Source organism: Sapajus apella, unplaced genomic scaffold (assembly GCF_009761245.1).
Source record: "Sapajus apella isolate SASKATOON/1434 unplaced genomic scaffold, GSC_monkey_1.0 scaffold62, whole genome shotgun sequence".
Taxonomy (NCBI): Eukaryota; Metazoa; Chordata; class Mammalia; order Primates; family Cebidae; genus Sapajus; species Sapajus apella.
In genome coordinates, this window is record NW_022437002.1 from 4,326,424 (window position 1) to 4,341,626 (window position 15,203).

At 44.2% G+C, this 15,203-nt stretch overlaps 1 protein-coding gene and 1 pseudogene across 2 annotated transcripts in view; one reads left to right on the plus strand and one right to left on the minus strand.

Annotated features, from left to right (window-relative positions):
• Positions 1–15,203, plus strand: part of HDAC1 (histone deacetylase 1) — a 45,757-nt gene that overhangs the window by 14,039 nt on the left and 16,515 nt on the right. Inside the window, exon 3 of the mRNA XM_032246755.1 lies at positions 13,147–13,264. Coding sequence (XP_032102646.1) covers positions 13,147–13,264 — 118 coding nt within the window. The remainder of the gene's footprint in view (positions 1–13,146; positions 13,265–15,203) is intronic.
• LOC116529202 lies at positions 11,825–12,313 on the minus strand (annotated as a pseudogene). The gene has a single exon (XR_004259426.1). The product of XR_004259426.1 is annotated as an H/ACA ribonucleoprotein complex subunit 3 pseudogene (transcript).

Here is a 15,203-nt window from a genome sequence, read left to right on the forward strand (position 1 = left end):
TTCACAGGCGTGATCCCGCTACTTATCAGCATGGGAATTTTGACCTGCTCCGTTTCTGACCTGGGCCCGTTCACCCCTCCTTAGGCAACCTGGTGGTCCCCCATTCCCAGGAGATCACCATATTGATGCTGAACTTAGTGCGGATACCCGATCGGCATAGCGCACTACAGCCCAGAACTCCTGGGCTCGAGTGATCCTCCCACCTCAGCCTCATGAGTAGCTGGGACTACAGGCACGTGCCACCGCGCCCGGCTTGTTGTCTTTTTTTCTTTTTTGAGACAGCTTCTCACTCTGGCACTTGGGCTGCAGTGCAGTGGTGCGAGCTTGGCTCATTGCAACCTCTGCTTCCCAGGCTCAAGCCATCTTTCCACCTCAGCCTCCCGATTAGCTGAGACCACAGGTGCATGTCACCACACTCAGCTAATTTTTGTATTTTTGTAGAGATGGGATTTTGCATGTTGACCAGGCTGGTCTCAAACTCCTGGGCTCAAGGGATCTGCCAATCTTGGCCTCCCAAAGTTCTGGGATTACAGGCATGAGCCACAGTGCCCATGTGTAATTAAATGTTCATATTTATTCATTCATTGTATATATACTGATCAAGCACCTATTTTGTGCCAGGCAATATGTGTGTGTCCGGTTTTGGGCTCTCTGGTTGACTTCGTCTGTTTATTGACCCATATGCCAATACCAAAGTGGCTTAATTATAGTAGCTTTATAGTATAGCAAGCCTTGTTATCTGGTAGCACAGCCCTCCCACTTTGTTCTTCTAAAAAAGTGATTTGGCTATTTGCCCTTTCACTTTTTTTTCCTTTCTCTCTCTCTCTTTTTTTTTTTTTTTAAGACAGAATTTTGCCCTTGTTGCCCAGCCTGGAGTACAGTGGTGTGATCTCAGCTCATTGCAACCTCCACCTCCCGGGTTCAAGCAATTCTTCTGACTCAGCCTCCTGAGTAGCAGGATTACTGGCATGTGCCACCACACCTGAGTAATTTTGTATTTTTAGTAGAGATGGGGTTTCTTCATGTTGGTCAGGCTGGTCTTGAACTCCCGACCTCAAGTAATCTACCCGTGTCAGCCTCCTAAAGTGCTATGATTACAGGCTTGAGCCACCGTGCCTGGCCTTTTCTCTCTCTCTCTCTCTCTCTCTCTTTTTTTTTTTTGAGGCAGAGTTTCACTCTTATCACCCAGGCTGGAGTGCAATGGCACAATCTCAGCTCACTGCAACCTCCACTTCCCGGGTTTAAGCAATTCCCCTGCCTTAGCCTCCTAAGTAGCTGGGATCACAGGTGTGCCACCACGTCTGGCTACTTTTTGTATTTTTAGTAGAGACAGAGTTTCTATGTTGGCCAGGCTGGTCTCAAACTCCTGACCTCAGGTGATCCACCCACCTCAGCCTCCTAAAATACTGGGTGAGTCACCATACCCAGCCTTTTTTCTCTCTTTTAGAGACAGGGTTTTACTCTGTTGTCTGGGCTAGAGTGCAGTGGGATAGTCATAGCTCACTGTAGCCTCAAACTCCTGGACTCAAGTAATCCTCCCTCCTCAGTCTCCTGAGTAGCACTTCTTTTTATTTTAATTGTGATTTTGTTATGCGTTTCACTAATTCACCAAGACCTATGTAGATCTGATTCTGCTGTTTGTTGTTTCTGTAGGATCTTACTCCTGGACTGTATTTCCTGTATATTTTGTGATTTTTCATTGTGGGGTCATTCAGTAGTCCACTCTTTTCTGAGGGGGGGATACTTTCTTTTTTTTTTTTTTTTTATGACAGGGTTTCACCATGTTGGCCAGGCTGGTCTTGAACTCCTGACTTCAGGTGATCTGCTCGCCTCGGCCTCCCAAAGTGCTGAGATGACAGGTGTGAGCCACCGTGTCCGGCCGAGGGGGATACTTTCTAGGACCCCCAGTGGATGCCTGAAACCATGAATAGTACTGTACCCTATCTGTGTTATATTTTTTCCTATACATATATACCTCTGATAAAGCTTAATTTATAAATTAGATATAGTAAGAAATTAACAACCATAACTAATAATAAACTAGGACAATTATAACAATAAACTGTTTACAGTTTCATGCGTGGAAGATTCATTCCTGGCTGGGCGTGGTGGCTTACGCCTGTAATCCCAGCACTTTGTGAGGCCACGGTGGGTGGATCACCTGAGGGCAGGAGTTTGAGACCAGCCTGACTAACATGGTGAAACCCCGTCTCTACTAAAATTACAAAATTAGCCAAGCATGGTGGCACATGCCTGTAGTCCTAGCTACTCAGGAGGCTGAGACAGGAGAATCGCTTGAACCTGGGAGGTGGAGGTTGCAGTGAGCTGAGATCACCCATTACACTCCAGTCTGGGCAACAATAGTGAAATTCCTTCTCAAAAAAAAAAAAAAAGATTCATTCCTACTGTAGATATTAGCAACTTCAGCACAGAATTTTTTTCTTTCCTTATTATGTTGAGAACTTTAGCCTTTTTACATAAAGGAAACACAGTACAGCTTCTCTTTGGCATATCAAAATTGCCAACATCACTACTCTTTTTTTTTTTTTTTTTTTTTTTTTGAGACAGAGTTTCACTCATGTTACCCAGGCTGGAGTGCAATGGCCCAATCTCAGCTCACCGCAACCTCCGCCTCCTGGGTTCAGGCAATTCTCCTGCCTCAGCCTCCTGAGTAACTGGGACTACAGGCACGCGCCACCATGCCCAGATAATTTTTTGTAGTTTTAGTAGAGACGGGGTTTCACCATGTTGACCAGGATGGTCTTGATCTCTTGACCTTGTGATCCACCCGCCTCGGCCTCCCAAAGTGCTGGGATTACAGGCTTGAGCCACCGCGCCCGGCCTTAACATCACTACTCTTGTACTTTGTGGCCATTACTAAGTAAAATAAGGGTTTCTTGAACACAAACACTGTGATACCTTGATAATTGATCTGATTACTGAGAGGGCTACTAAGTGACTCACAGGTAGGTAGTATACAGTGTGGATATGCCAGCTAAAGGGATGATTCACACCCAGGGGATGGAGCTGGATGTTATAAAATTTCATCACGAATGGCTCACAGTTTGAAACTTATGAATTGTTTATTTCTGGCATTTTTCATGTAATATTTTTGGACAGCAATTGTAGAAGTATATAGAAACTGTAGAAACCAAAACTGAGGATAAGGGGGCACTGCTATACTCTTTAGAACTTTGAGTCCTGCTGTGAAGATGGGTTGTTAGGTGATTTGCTTTTATTTTGTAAAAGAAATAGCATTTGAGGCCGGGTCCAGTGGCTCACGCCTGAAATCTTAGCATTTTGGGAGGCCGAAGCGGGCAGATTACAAGGTCAGGAATTTGAGACCACTCTGACCAACATGATGAAACTCCGTCTCTACTAAAAATACAAAAATTAGCTGGGTATGTTGGTACACACCTCTAATCCCAGCTACTCAGGAGGCTGAGGCAGGAGAATCGCTTGAACCCTCGAGGCAGATCTTGCAGTGAGGCAAGATCGCGCCACTGCACTCCAGCCTAGGTGACAGAGGGAGACTCCATCTCAAAAAAAAACCCCAAAAAACAAAAGAAAAGAGGTGGCATTTGAGATGAGCTCTTTTCTTCAGAGATTTGGGATAAGGGATGAATTTCAAATAATAGGAAGAACATGAGCATAGACCTGTTGAAAAGCTCTATAGCTCTCTAGAGCTTAAGGAAGAGTTGTTTGTAGTATAATATTTATAAAAGAGAGCAGGGACAATTAAATTGGGAAAGGAACCTTGTGAAGTTTCTTGATTGCTGTATCAAAGAGTTTAGAATCTTTACTTTGTCAACAGGGTGTCATTGAATGAGAGCAGTACATTAACTTTTAAAGATTTTGTGATACCAGTATGGAAGATGGAAGATGATAAGGCTGGATATAAATAGGACCAATTAGGAGGCCAAAAATACTCCGAGCGAGATTTAATTTATGTGTGGGTTTTGTTTTGTTTTGTTTATTTTTTGAGACAGGCTCTTGCTCTGTTATCCAGGCTGGAGTGCAGTGATATGATCACAGCTCACTGCAGCGTCACCCTCCTGGTCTCAATTGATCCTCCCACCTCAGCTTCCTGAGTAGCTGGAGCTGCAGTGTGTGCTACTATACCTGGCTAATTTTTGTGTTTTTTGTAGAGATGGGGTTTCACCTTGTTGCCCAAGTTGTTCTCGAACTCCTGGGCTCAAGCAGTCTGCCTCGCTTGGCCTCCCAAAGTATTAGGATTACAGGCATGAGCCACCACGCCTGGCCAAGAGTTAATGTGTTAGGTCAACAGTTATTCATTGAGCAGCTGCTATATGCCAGGCACCATGTTTGTTGCTTCAAATATAGATAGAACTTGCTCCTGGCCTCCCAGAGTAGGCCAACCAAACATGTAATTTCTATGCAGTTTGGTGAGTGTAATGATAAGAGAAGTATAGGCTTCTCAGGGTAGCATTTCTGAGAGCTATTTAACAGATTCGGAGAGGTCAAGGACAGCTTTATGGGGGAATTGGCTTTTCTTCTCTCTCTCTTTTAAGAAACAGCTTTGGCTAGGCACAGTGGCTCACATGTGTAATCCCAGCACTTTGGGAGGCCTAGGCAGGTGGATCACCTGAGGCCAGGAGTTCGAGACCAAGCTGGCCAACATGGTGAAACCTTGTCTCTACTAAAAATACAAAAATTAGCTGGGCATGGTGGTGGTCACCTGTAATCCTAACTACTCAGGAGGCTGAGGTAGGAGAATCGCTTGAACCTGGGAGGCAGAGGTTGCAGTGAGCTGAGATTGCTCCACTGTACTCCAGCCTGGGCAACAGAGTGAATCTCAAAGAAAAAAAAAGACAGCCTTGCTATATTGCCCAGGCTGGAATGTAGTGGCTATTCATAGGTGAGATTATAATGCACTATAGCCTCAAACTCCTGTGCTCAAGTGATTCTCCTGCCTCAGCCTCACAAGTAATTGAGACTACAAGTGTGTCCCTGGCTTGACTTTTCATTTGCAACCTAAAGGTTGAGTAGAGGGTGTGAGGAGAACTGTGTTATAGGTCATAGCACGTATAAAGGCCTAAAGGTGAGAGAGATTGCCCTTGGAAAACTGCAAACAAAATGGTGCTTGGCAGATTGGCACAGTGAATGAGACAAATTCAGCCTCTCAAACATGTTTTATTTAACTCACAAAGTATTTTAAGGACTTTATGTTAGTGGCCAACCTTTAAAAAATGAAATTTGTCTAGAAAGGATCTGGCAGTTGGGCCCAAATTCCCTCATGACAGTCATCACCTAGAGTTATGTAAATAAAGGCTGTCCTCTGCTCACCAGTGTTTTGTTTGTTTGTTTTAAGCACCAAGTTAGCTAAACTGGCCCTTATGAGTGCTTTGTGTTTGGTGTTTCCTGGGATAGAGCATAAAATATTTAGAGAAGTGCAAGAGAGGTGAGCAGGAATCAGATTATTCTGGCTTTCCAAGCCAGGTTAAAGAGTTTGAACTTGATATTTTGAGTAATGAAGCCTTTGAAGTGTTTTTAGAGGGAAGTGACATGATTCAGTTTGCATTTTAAGACTGATAACTCTACACGAGGCACACTGACACATGCTTGTAATCCCAGCTACTAGCAAGGCTGAGGCAAGAGGATCACTTGAGCCCAGGAGTTCGAGACCAGCCTGGGCAACAAAGGGAGATCTTGTCTCTAAATAAAAAAGAAAAAGGCCTGAGGCAAGAGGATCATTTGAGCCCAGGAGTTGAGACCAGCTGGGCAACATAGGGAGATTCTGTCTAAGTAAAAAAAGAAAAAGACTGGGCGTTGTGGCTCACGCCTGTAATTCCAGCACTTTGGGAGGCCAAGATGGGCAGATCACCTGGGGTCGGGAGTTCAAGACCAGCCTGGCCAACATGGTTGAAACCCTGTCTCTACTAAAAAATATAAAAATTAGCTGGGCGTGGTGACGCATGCCTGTAATCCTAGCTACTCAGGAGGCTGAGGCAGGAGAATCACTTGAACCCAGGAGGTGGAGGTTGCAGTGAGCTGAGATTGCACTTCAGCCTGGGCAACAGAGCGAGACTCTGTCTCAGACAAAAAAAAAGTAAAAAAGGCCGGGCGCAGTGGCTCAAGCCTGTAATCCTAGCACTTTGGGAGGCCGAGGCGGGTGGATCACGAGGTCAAGAGATCGAGACCATCCTGGTCAACATATCGAGACCATCCTGGTCAACATGGTGAAACCCCGTCTCTACTAAAAATACAAAAAAATCAGCTGGGCATGGTGGTGCATGCCTGTAATCCCAGCTACTCAGGAGGCTGAGGCAGGAGAATTGCCTGAACCCAGGAGGCGGAGGTTGTGGTGAGCCGAGATCGCGCCATTGCACTCCAGCCTGGGCAACAAGAGCGAAACTCCGTCTCAAAAAAAAAAAAAAAAAGTAAAAAGAAAAAGACGGAAAACTCTGCCTGTAGTATTGAATATAAATTAACAATGGTGAAGAGGGAGGTTAGGATACCAGTTAGGAGATTGTTGTCAGAATTCAAGTCAAAAAAAGTGGTAGCCCAAGAATAGAAGTGTACATATTTGACAGATACAAATGGTAGTTTCAAGAGAGGTTGAATGTACTAGATAGAAAAAAAGAAGAATCAAAGGTGATACCCCAGACCGGATGTGGTAGCTCACGCCTGTATTCTCAGCACTTTGGGAAGCTGAGGCCGGCAGATTACCTGAGGTCAGGAGTTTGAGACCAGCCTGGCCACCATGGTGAAACCCTGTCTGTACTAAAAATACAAAAATTAGCCGAGCATGGTGGCTGGTGCCTGTAATCCCAGCTACTTTAGCAAGACTCTGTCTCAAAAAAAAAAAAAGGTGATACCCTGGCTTTGATCTTGAACAACTAGGTGGTTGGTGCTGAGAATAGGGAACTTGGGGAATGGGAGCATAGGAAAAATAGGGTAGTAGATGCAGTCAGGATTATGGAGGCATAATGAGAGAGACTGGCAATGGATTGAAACAGGGAGGAAAAAGGGGCAGAGTTTAAAATGACACTTAGGTTTTCAGCCTGAGTGGATGTTGGTATCATTAACAGAAATACCGAAAGAGAACTTCTGGAAGGTAAATGGAATTTGAGTTCTTCTAGGCTCCCAACAACAAATTGTTGAGTCCAGTTGAATTTGAAGTGCCTTTAGGATTTGTGGGTGGAGCAGACTGAGAAGCTATTGGAACTGTCAATCTGGAGCTCAGAACAAAGATCAAAATGGAGTTTGTGCAGTCATCTGTATAGAAGGGACGGCCAGACCAGAGTTTTGATGACATTAGGAAGAAAGTAAAGGGCTTAGTATAGTAAAAACAACTTGGTATTTGGAATCAAATCTTTTTTCTTTCACTGTGGGTGTTTTGATTTGCTGTTTTAGAGACAGAGTCTTGCTATGTATTTGCCCAGGCTGGCCTTGAACTCCTGAGCTTAAGTAATCCTTACATCTTTTTTTTTTTTTTTTTTTTAAGACAGAGGCTCGGGCTTGTCGCCTTTGCTGGGGTGCAGTGATGCAATATCGGCTCACTGCAACTTCTGCCTCGCGGGCTCAAGCAATTTTCCTGTCTTAGCCTCCTGCGTAGCTGGGATTACAGGTGTGCACCACAACACCAGCTAATTTTTGTACTTTTAGTAGAGACGGGTTTCACCATGTTGGCCAGGATGGTCTCGAACTCCCGACCTCAGGTGATCCACCCGCTTTGGCCTCCCAAAGTGCCGGGATTACAGGCGTGAGCCACCACACCCAGCCAAATCCTTACATCTTAGACTCCTGAGCAGCTGTGACTACGGTGCATGCCACTGCACCTGGCTTCACTATGGCTGTTTGTTTGTTTCTGACACGGAGTCTCACTCTGTTGCCCACGCTGGAGTGCAGTGGTGCGATCTTGGCTCACTGCAACCTCCGCCTTCCGGTTTCAAGTAATTCTCCTGCCTCAGCCTCCCAAGTAGCTGGGATTACAGGCACCTGCCACCATGCCTGGCTAATATTTTTGTATTTTTAGTAGAGACGGGGTTTCACCATCTTGGCCAGGCTGGTCTTGAACTCCTGACCTTGTGATCCACGTGCCTCAGCCTCCCAAAGTGCTAGGATTACAGGCATCAGCCATTGCACCTGGCCGACTGTTTTTGATAAAACAGTATCTGTTGTTCAGTCTTATATTCCTCATTAAGTTAAGTGAGGATTAAATGAGAGTCCCAACTACTTGGGAGGCTGAGGCAGGAGAATCTCTTGAATCCAGGAGGTGGAAGTTGCAGTGAGCCGAGATCATGCCACTGCACTCCAGCCTGAGCAACAGGAGCCAGATCTCTGGATTCCTTCTAGTTTACCAGCTGTGTAACCCCAGGGAAGTTACTTAACATCTCTCTTCTGTAGTTTCCTCCCTGCAAAATGAGGATAATAATAGCGTGAACCTTTTTTTTTTTTTTTTTTTGAGATGGAGTTTCACTCTGTTGCCCAGGCTGGAGTGCAGTGGCATGATCCCAGCTCACTGCAACTTCCACCTCCTGGATTCAAGAGATTCTCCTGCCTCAGCCTCCCGAGTAGCAGAGGCCTGCCACCATACCTGACTAATTTTTTGTATTTTTAGTAGAGATGGGGTTTCCCCATTTTGGCCAGGCTGGTCTCAAACTCCTGACCTCAAGTGAGCTGCCCCATCCGGCCTCTCAAAGTGCTGAGATTACAGGCATGAGCCACTGTGCCCGGCCATGGACTTTTTTTTTTTGAGACATGTCTTGCTGTGTCGCCCAGGCTGGTGTGCAGTGGCACCATGTGGGCTCACTGCACCCTCTGCCCCCTGATTCTAATGGCACAGCCTCCTGAGTAGCTGGGATTACAGTAGCCTGCCACCACACCCGGCTAATTTTTGTATTTTTTGCAGAGATGGGGTTTCACCATGTTAGCCAGGCTGCTCTCGAACTCCTGGCCTCAAGCAATCCTTCCACGTTGGCCTCTCAAAATGCTGGAATTACAGGTGTGAGCCACCGTGCCTGGCCATGAACTTTAAAAGTGTTTTTTTGTTTTGTTTTGTTTTGTTTTTCAGAGTTGAAAAACTTGGGAGTCTGAACCTATTCTGGCTCAGAAAGTTTGCCTGATAATTTTTAAAATTTTATTTTTATTTTATTTAATTAATTTATTTGTTGAGATGGAGTCTTGCTTTGTTGCCCAGGCTGGAACGCAGTGGCACTGTCTTGGCTCACTGCAACCTCCGCCTCCCGAGTTCAAGCGATTCTCCTGCCTCAGCCTCCTAAGTAGCTGGGATTACAAGCGCCCACCACCATGCCCCGCTAATTTTTGTATTTTTGGTAGAGATGGGGTTTCACTATGTTAGCCAGAGTGGTCTAAGTCCTCAGGTCATCTGCCCGCCTCTAATTTCAGGGTTGACTAAAGGGTCATGTGACCCGTGCAACTGCATGGATTCCTGGGCTTAGAGTGGTCCTTTTCTTAGTGGCTTTTTTTTTTTTTTTTTTTTTTTTTTTTTTTTGAGACAGAGTCTTGCTCTGTCACCCAGGCTAGAGTAAAATGGTGCAATCTCAGCTCACTGCAACCTCCACCTCCCAAAGTGCTGGCATTACAAGTGTGAGCCACTGCGCCTGGCCCCATAATTGTTTTTAAAAAAAGAAAAAGACAGGGTCTCACTATGTTGTCCAGGCTACCATGGAAGTCCTAGGTCAAGTGATCCTCCAGGGCTTAGATCTTTAAAAGGTTGTTGTGAGAATCATATGAGATAGCATTTAAAGTGCCTGGAACAGTGACTGTCAGAGAGAAAACAATAAATGTTGGCTGTGTGTTGAAAATGCTTTATAAACTACAGAAAATACAGCAAGTTCTTGAAATATCACTTAGCTTAGCATCATTTAGTTATAATGTTGAGGAGAAAAGTAACTGATTCCTGTGGCCACTATCTGTGTGGTATTTGCACAGTCTCCCCATGTCTATGTAGGTTTTCTCCAGGTACTCCAGTTTCCCCCTCATCCCAAAGATGTGCATGTGAGGTGAATTGGCATGTTTCTCCGGCCCTAGTCTGCACAAGTGTGAATGTGGGTGTGAGAGCACCCTGTGATGGAATGGCATCCTGTCCAAGGTTGGTTCCTTGTGCTGTGATGCAGGGACAGGCTTTGGCCACCCTTGAAATCCAAAGATCGTCAAATAAAAATTCATAAAGTAGACAATGATCATACAGGTGCACAACAATGAAAGATGTGATATAAAAACACTCATTGAGCCTGCCATGTTTGTTATTGTTCGTTTTTGAACTGCATGATGGCAGAAGGTACTCCTTGCAATTTTCACTTTGCATACATTTATTACTTGATTTATCGCACCACCATAACAACTGTCGTCACTTTTTTTTTTAAAGATTTCAAAAATGTTTAATAGAATCACAACTTATTGCTGTGATATAATTTGATTTTATATTGTCATGTATAACCATCAAAATTCATTTTCTGTTCATATAGTAATGAATCAAATTATGTTTGATGAAAAATTATCAGAAGATTTTTGGTATTAATAAATCATACATATAATAAAAATGCTCAGCATGTTTCAAAATGGCATTGTAAATAGTACTAGTACATCAGCAATATAATATGATGTCCTGAAAAACTAACATAACAAAATAAGATTAATTGTGGTTTATGGATTCCCATTCAGTATAAACTGATTCACCAAAAATTGGGTAAATAATAATGTATATATTTTTTTGAGACGAGGTCTTGCTCTGTTGCCCAGGCTGGAGTGCAGCGGCAAGATCGCAGCTCACTGTAGCCTTGGCATCCTTGGGCTCAGGTGATCCTCCCATCTTAGCCTCCTGAGTAGCTGGGACTATAGGCAAGTGCCATCACAGCTGGCTAATTTTTTATATTTTTGTAGAGACAGGGTTTCATTATGTTACCCAGGCTGGTCTCAAATTCCTGTGTTCAAGTGATCCACCCGCCTCAGCCTCCTGAAGTACTAGGATTATAGGCATGAGCCACTGCACCCAGCCCAATAATGATCTTTCTTATTTTTATAAATCTTTCTTAAATATATGTATAGTTCACATTTATTTCAGGGTTTAATGTTTGAAGTGTTTTGGGTCTTTATTTAGAAGTTTAGTGATGTTTTTGTGACAGAAATATGCTGTAGGAGTTTAAGTTCTTGTTTATATTAATTAGCCTATGGTAAAATTGGTTTCTTTATACATTGTTTTACTTACAAGCCACAATATCCAAGAACCTGTGGATGACATTAAGTAAGGACTTTTATTGTATTGATAATTAGAGAGGCAGAGGGTCATCTCTGAAGAAGACCTACCTTTAAGGGATGGGAGGAAAAGAAGAGAATTTTTAAAAGAAGGAAGGAGGAGTCAGAATGTTGGGATATTATCAGGAAATTATCAGGTCAGAGAAGTGTTAGTGGGAAGGATGTGATCAAAATTGTTGATGTGATGACTTATAAAAGATTTCTCATCTGTTTCAGTTGTCATTAGATACCCTTTATTTTTGAACTCTTGGAGCCATTTTGTCCATAATTTTTTTTTTTTTTTTTTAAAGATGGAGTTTCATCATGTTGGTCAGGCTGGTAGGCTGGTCTTGAACTCCCAACCTCAGGTGATCCGCCCTCCTTGGCCTCCAAAGTGCTTGGATTACAGGCATGAGCCACCACGCCCGGCCTGTCCATAATTTTATATAATATTTATTTATTTTGAGATGGAGTCTCGTTCTGTCACCAGGCTGGAGCGCAGTGGCGTGATCTTGGCTCACTGCAACCTCTGCTTCAAGTGATCCTCCTGCCTCAGCTTCCCGAGTAGCTGGGACTGCAGGCGCACACCACCATGCCCCGTTAATTTTTTTTTTTTTCAAATAATTTTATCTTTAATAATCTCGCAGCAATTTAAAATATGAGAAAGGTCAAACATGCTCCCTTTACGGGTAATGCCACCATGATAGGCTCACACAAGCATGATCAATCGCCATGATGACACTGGATGCCACCGAGTATGGCTGGCAAAAAGGCATCAGGGCTCACAGATTGAAGAGTTTGGTTATGGAGTCTCTGAGGGTTAACAGGCAGCAGAAGAGACATCAGTTTAACGGACTTTCAGAGGACAGGGCGCGGTTGCTGGGTCATGAGCACCTTGAAGCGTTTCTTGATGGTGATTCGGTGTCGAGAGTATTTGTCATCTGGGGAGAACCGAGCGGGATGGGCTGAGCAGGTCTGTTGTCCCATCAGATCAAATTTCTTCAGCGTATGGACCCGATCTCCCTCCTCGTTGAGGTAATACTGGAGAAACATCACTCTTAAGCCAGAGGTTCCAATTCGGTACGCAGCTCGGTCTGCCCCGTTAATTTTTTGTGTTTTTAGTAGAGACAGGGTTTCACCATGTTGGCCAGGATGGTCTTGATCTTTTGACCTCATGATCTGCCTGCCTCGGCCTCCCAAAGTGCTGGGATTATAGGCATAAGCCACCGTGCCCGGCCTTTATATAATATTTAATAATAAAAAGGAATAATTTTGTGGGCTGGTCACCATGGCTCACACCTGTAATCCTGGCACTTTGGGAGGCTGAGGAGGGCGGATCACCTGAGGTCAAGAGTTCGAGACCATCCTGACCAACATTGCAAAACCCTATCTCTAATAAAAATACAAAAATTAGCTGGGCGTGGTGGTGGGCGCCTGTAATCTCAACTGTTCGGGAGGCTGAGGTAGGAGAATCGCTTGAACCCAGGAGGCAGAGGTTGCAGTGAGCTGAGACCATGCTATAGCACTCCAACACTCCAGTCCAGGTGATAGAGCGAGACTCTGTCTCAAAAAAAAAAAAAAAGTAATAATTTTGTAAAACACTTTACAGTTTACAAAGAGATTTAACAATCTCATCCAATTCTCACAACTTCCCTGTGCACTCCATGTTGTCCCTGTTTAGTAAATAAGGAAATGGAGGCTCAAGAGATAAGAACTTGCCTAAGTTGAGCTGCTCTAGGTCTTCTGATACATCTTGTTTGCCTAGTTAGATGGTAAATTTCTTGAGGCCTGAATCTAATCAGTTATTTTTTTTTATTCTTTATAGCAGCTAGCGCCATGCTGGGCAGAAATGTAAATGTTCAGACTAGACTGAGTGGACTGGCAGTGGTCAAAACTAATTTGCCCTTTCTCCCTTCTGCCCTCTAGCGCCCTCACAAAGCCAATGCTGAGGAGATGACCAAGTACCACAGCGATGACTACATTAAATTCTTGCGCTCCATCCGTCCGGATAACATGTCCGAGTACAGCAAGCAGATGCAGAGATGTGAGTCCCTTCTGTTCCCTCCACACTCTCAAGCCCCCAGTTGCATCTCCCTTTCCACTGCAGAGGCCCGCTCTCCTGTCCTTGAGCCTCCCCTTCAGTGGACGCGTGATTTCCCCTGCCTCCCAAAGGTGCCAGAGTGCTTTTTCCCTTCAAGTTTGGTTTTTCTTTTATATCTATATATTATACCTCCTTGTTTCATCTGAAAGTCTGGTTTCTCATGTCTCCTCATTGTAAATGATAGAGGTGGGACTTTTTCTGATTATGTTCACAGCACTGTCCCAAGAGTACTGTAATTATTGTAGTGGAAAAAGCACTGACCTGGGACGGGGAGACAATAGATACAGTAAAATTTAACTCTAACTCTCAGCTGACTGGGCAAGTCACTTCCCCTCAGATTCTTCTTTTGTAAAGTGGGCTGGGCCACATGATCTCTCATTTCTGTCCAACTGTAACTGTTTTGACTTTGTGAGTATTAGTTGAGAATTTAGAGGCCACTCAGGACAGATTCTAGGCAGTGTAGTATTTGAGATGAGGTCATCCTGCCCCTGACCCCTTAGACTTGAAACTTAAGAACAGGTCCCATCTTAGAAACCACACTTAGTTTGTAGGAATCATGGGGATTATTTTAGCTGTAGGGAAAAAAAAGTTGTTCAAATTCGTCACAAAATTATCATACATGACTTCCCCCTTGTGTTATTTTAGAAATTATCTCATAGCACCTAAGACTTCATATAGTGTAACAGCATTGTCCCAGAAGAAGTTTTGATTAACTTATGACAGCTTATGTTGTGTCAGAAAATATTCGGCACTTGTTTATTGCTGCTGACCACAAGGTAGTCTTATTCTCAAGGAAGAAAGTTATTTATTAGTTATAATAACTGTACAGCGGCATTGCTGACAGAACCACAGGGACTTTCCTTGAAGCATTAAGCTTCTTTGCTACCAACAACTCGAGGAGCTGCCAGCCGCCGTGAGTGAGGTGTTTGCTCTCTGAATTGCAGGGTTCTATTTGCCTCCAAGATGAGACAAATTCATGCTTTTCCTGTAGATGGCTTTAGAGGTTTCCTTAACCCATTTAGGCCAAGGATCAGGCTCTACTCACAGGAGGGTGGGCTCTTACTAGAGGAGCAGCTTGGTATTGAAGTAAGAAAATGACCTTTAATGTCTTAGTTTGAATCCCTGGTCTCCTAAACCCTCTGGTGTTATTTTCCCTGTTTAAGAGGAAGACAGGCCAGGTACAGTGGTTCATGGCCATAATCCTAGCCCTTTGGGAAGCCAAGGTGAGAGGACTGCCTGAGCCCAGATAGGAGTTTGAGACCAGCCTGGGCAACATAGTGAGATCCCCATCTCTACAAAAGTAAAAAAATTGGTTGGGCATGGTGATACACACCTGTGGTTCCCGCTACTCAGGAAGCTGAAGAGGGAGGATCTGTTGAGCCTGGAAGGTCAAGGCTGCAGTGAGCCATGATTATATCACTGCACTCCAGCCTGGGCAACAGAGTGAGACCAAAAAAATTTTAAAAAGACAATAATAGTAAAGGATGGGGGGATAAGTAAAGATAATATATTTGAAGTATCTACCCTCCATGAATAGTAGCTTTTGCTATTATAACTTATTTTTGTTATTTACAAACTTATCAAGGCAGACAAAATATTATGCCCTTAGGAGTGTGCAGGTTCTGCTGTGATGTTCCAGTTTTTTCTGAACCCAGCATTCTAAAGCTGTACATTAAAAAATTCAGTCTGGCTGGTGCAGTGGCTCGTGCCTGTAATCCCAGCACTTTGGGAGGCCAAGGCGGGCGGATCACCTGGGGTTGGATGTTTGAGACCATGGTGGCACATCCTTGTGATTCTGGCTACTCAGGAGCCTGAGGCAAGAGGATCCCTTGAGCCCAGTTCAAGGCTGTATTGAAGTATGGTCTCATCTCGCCACCATACT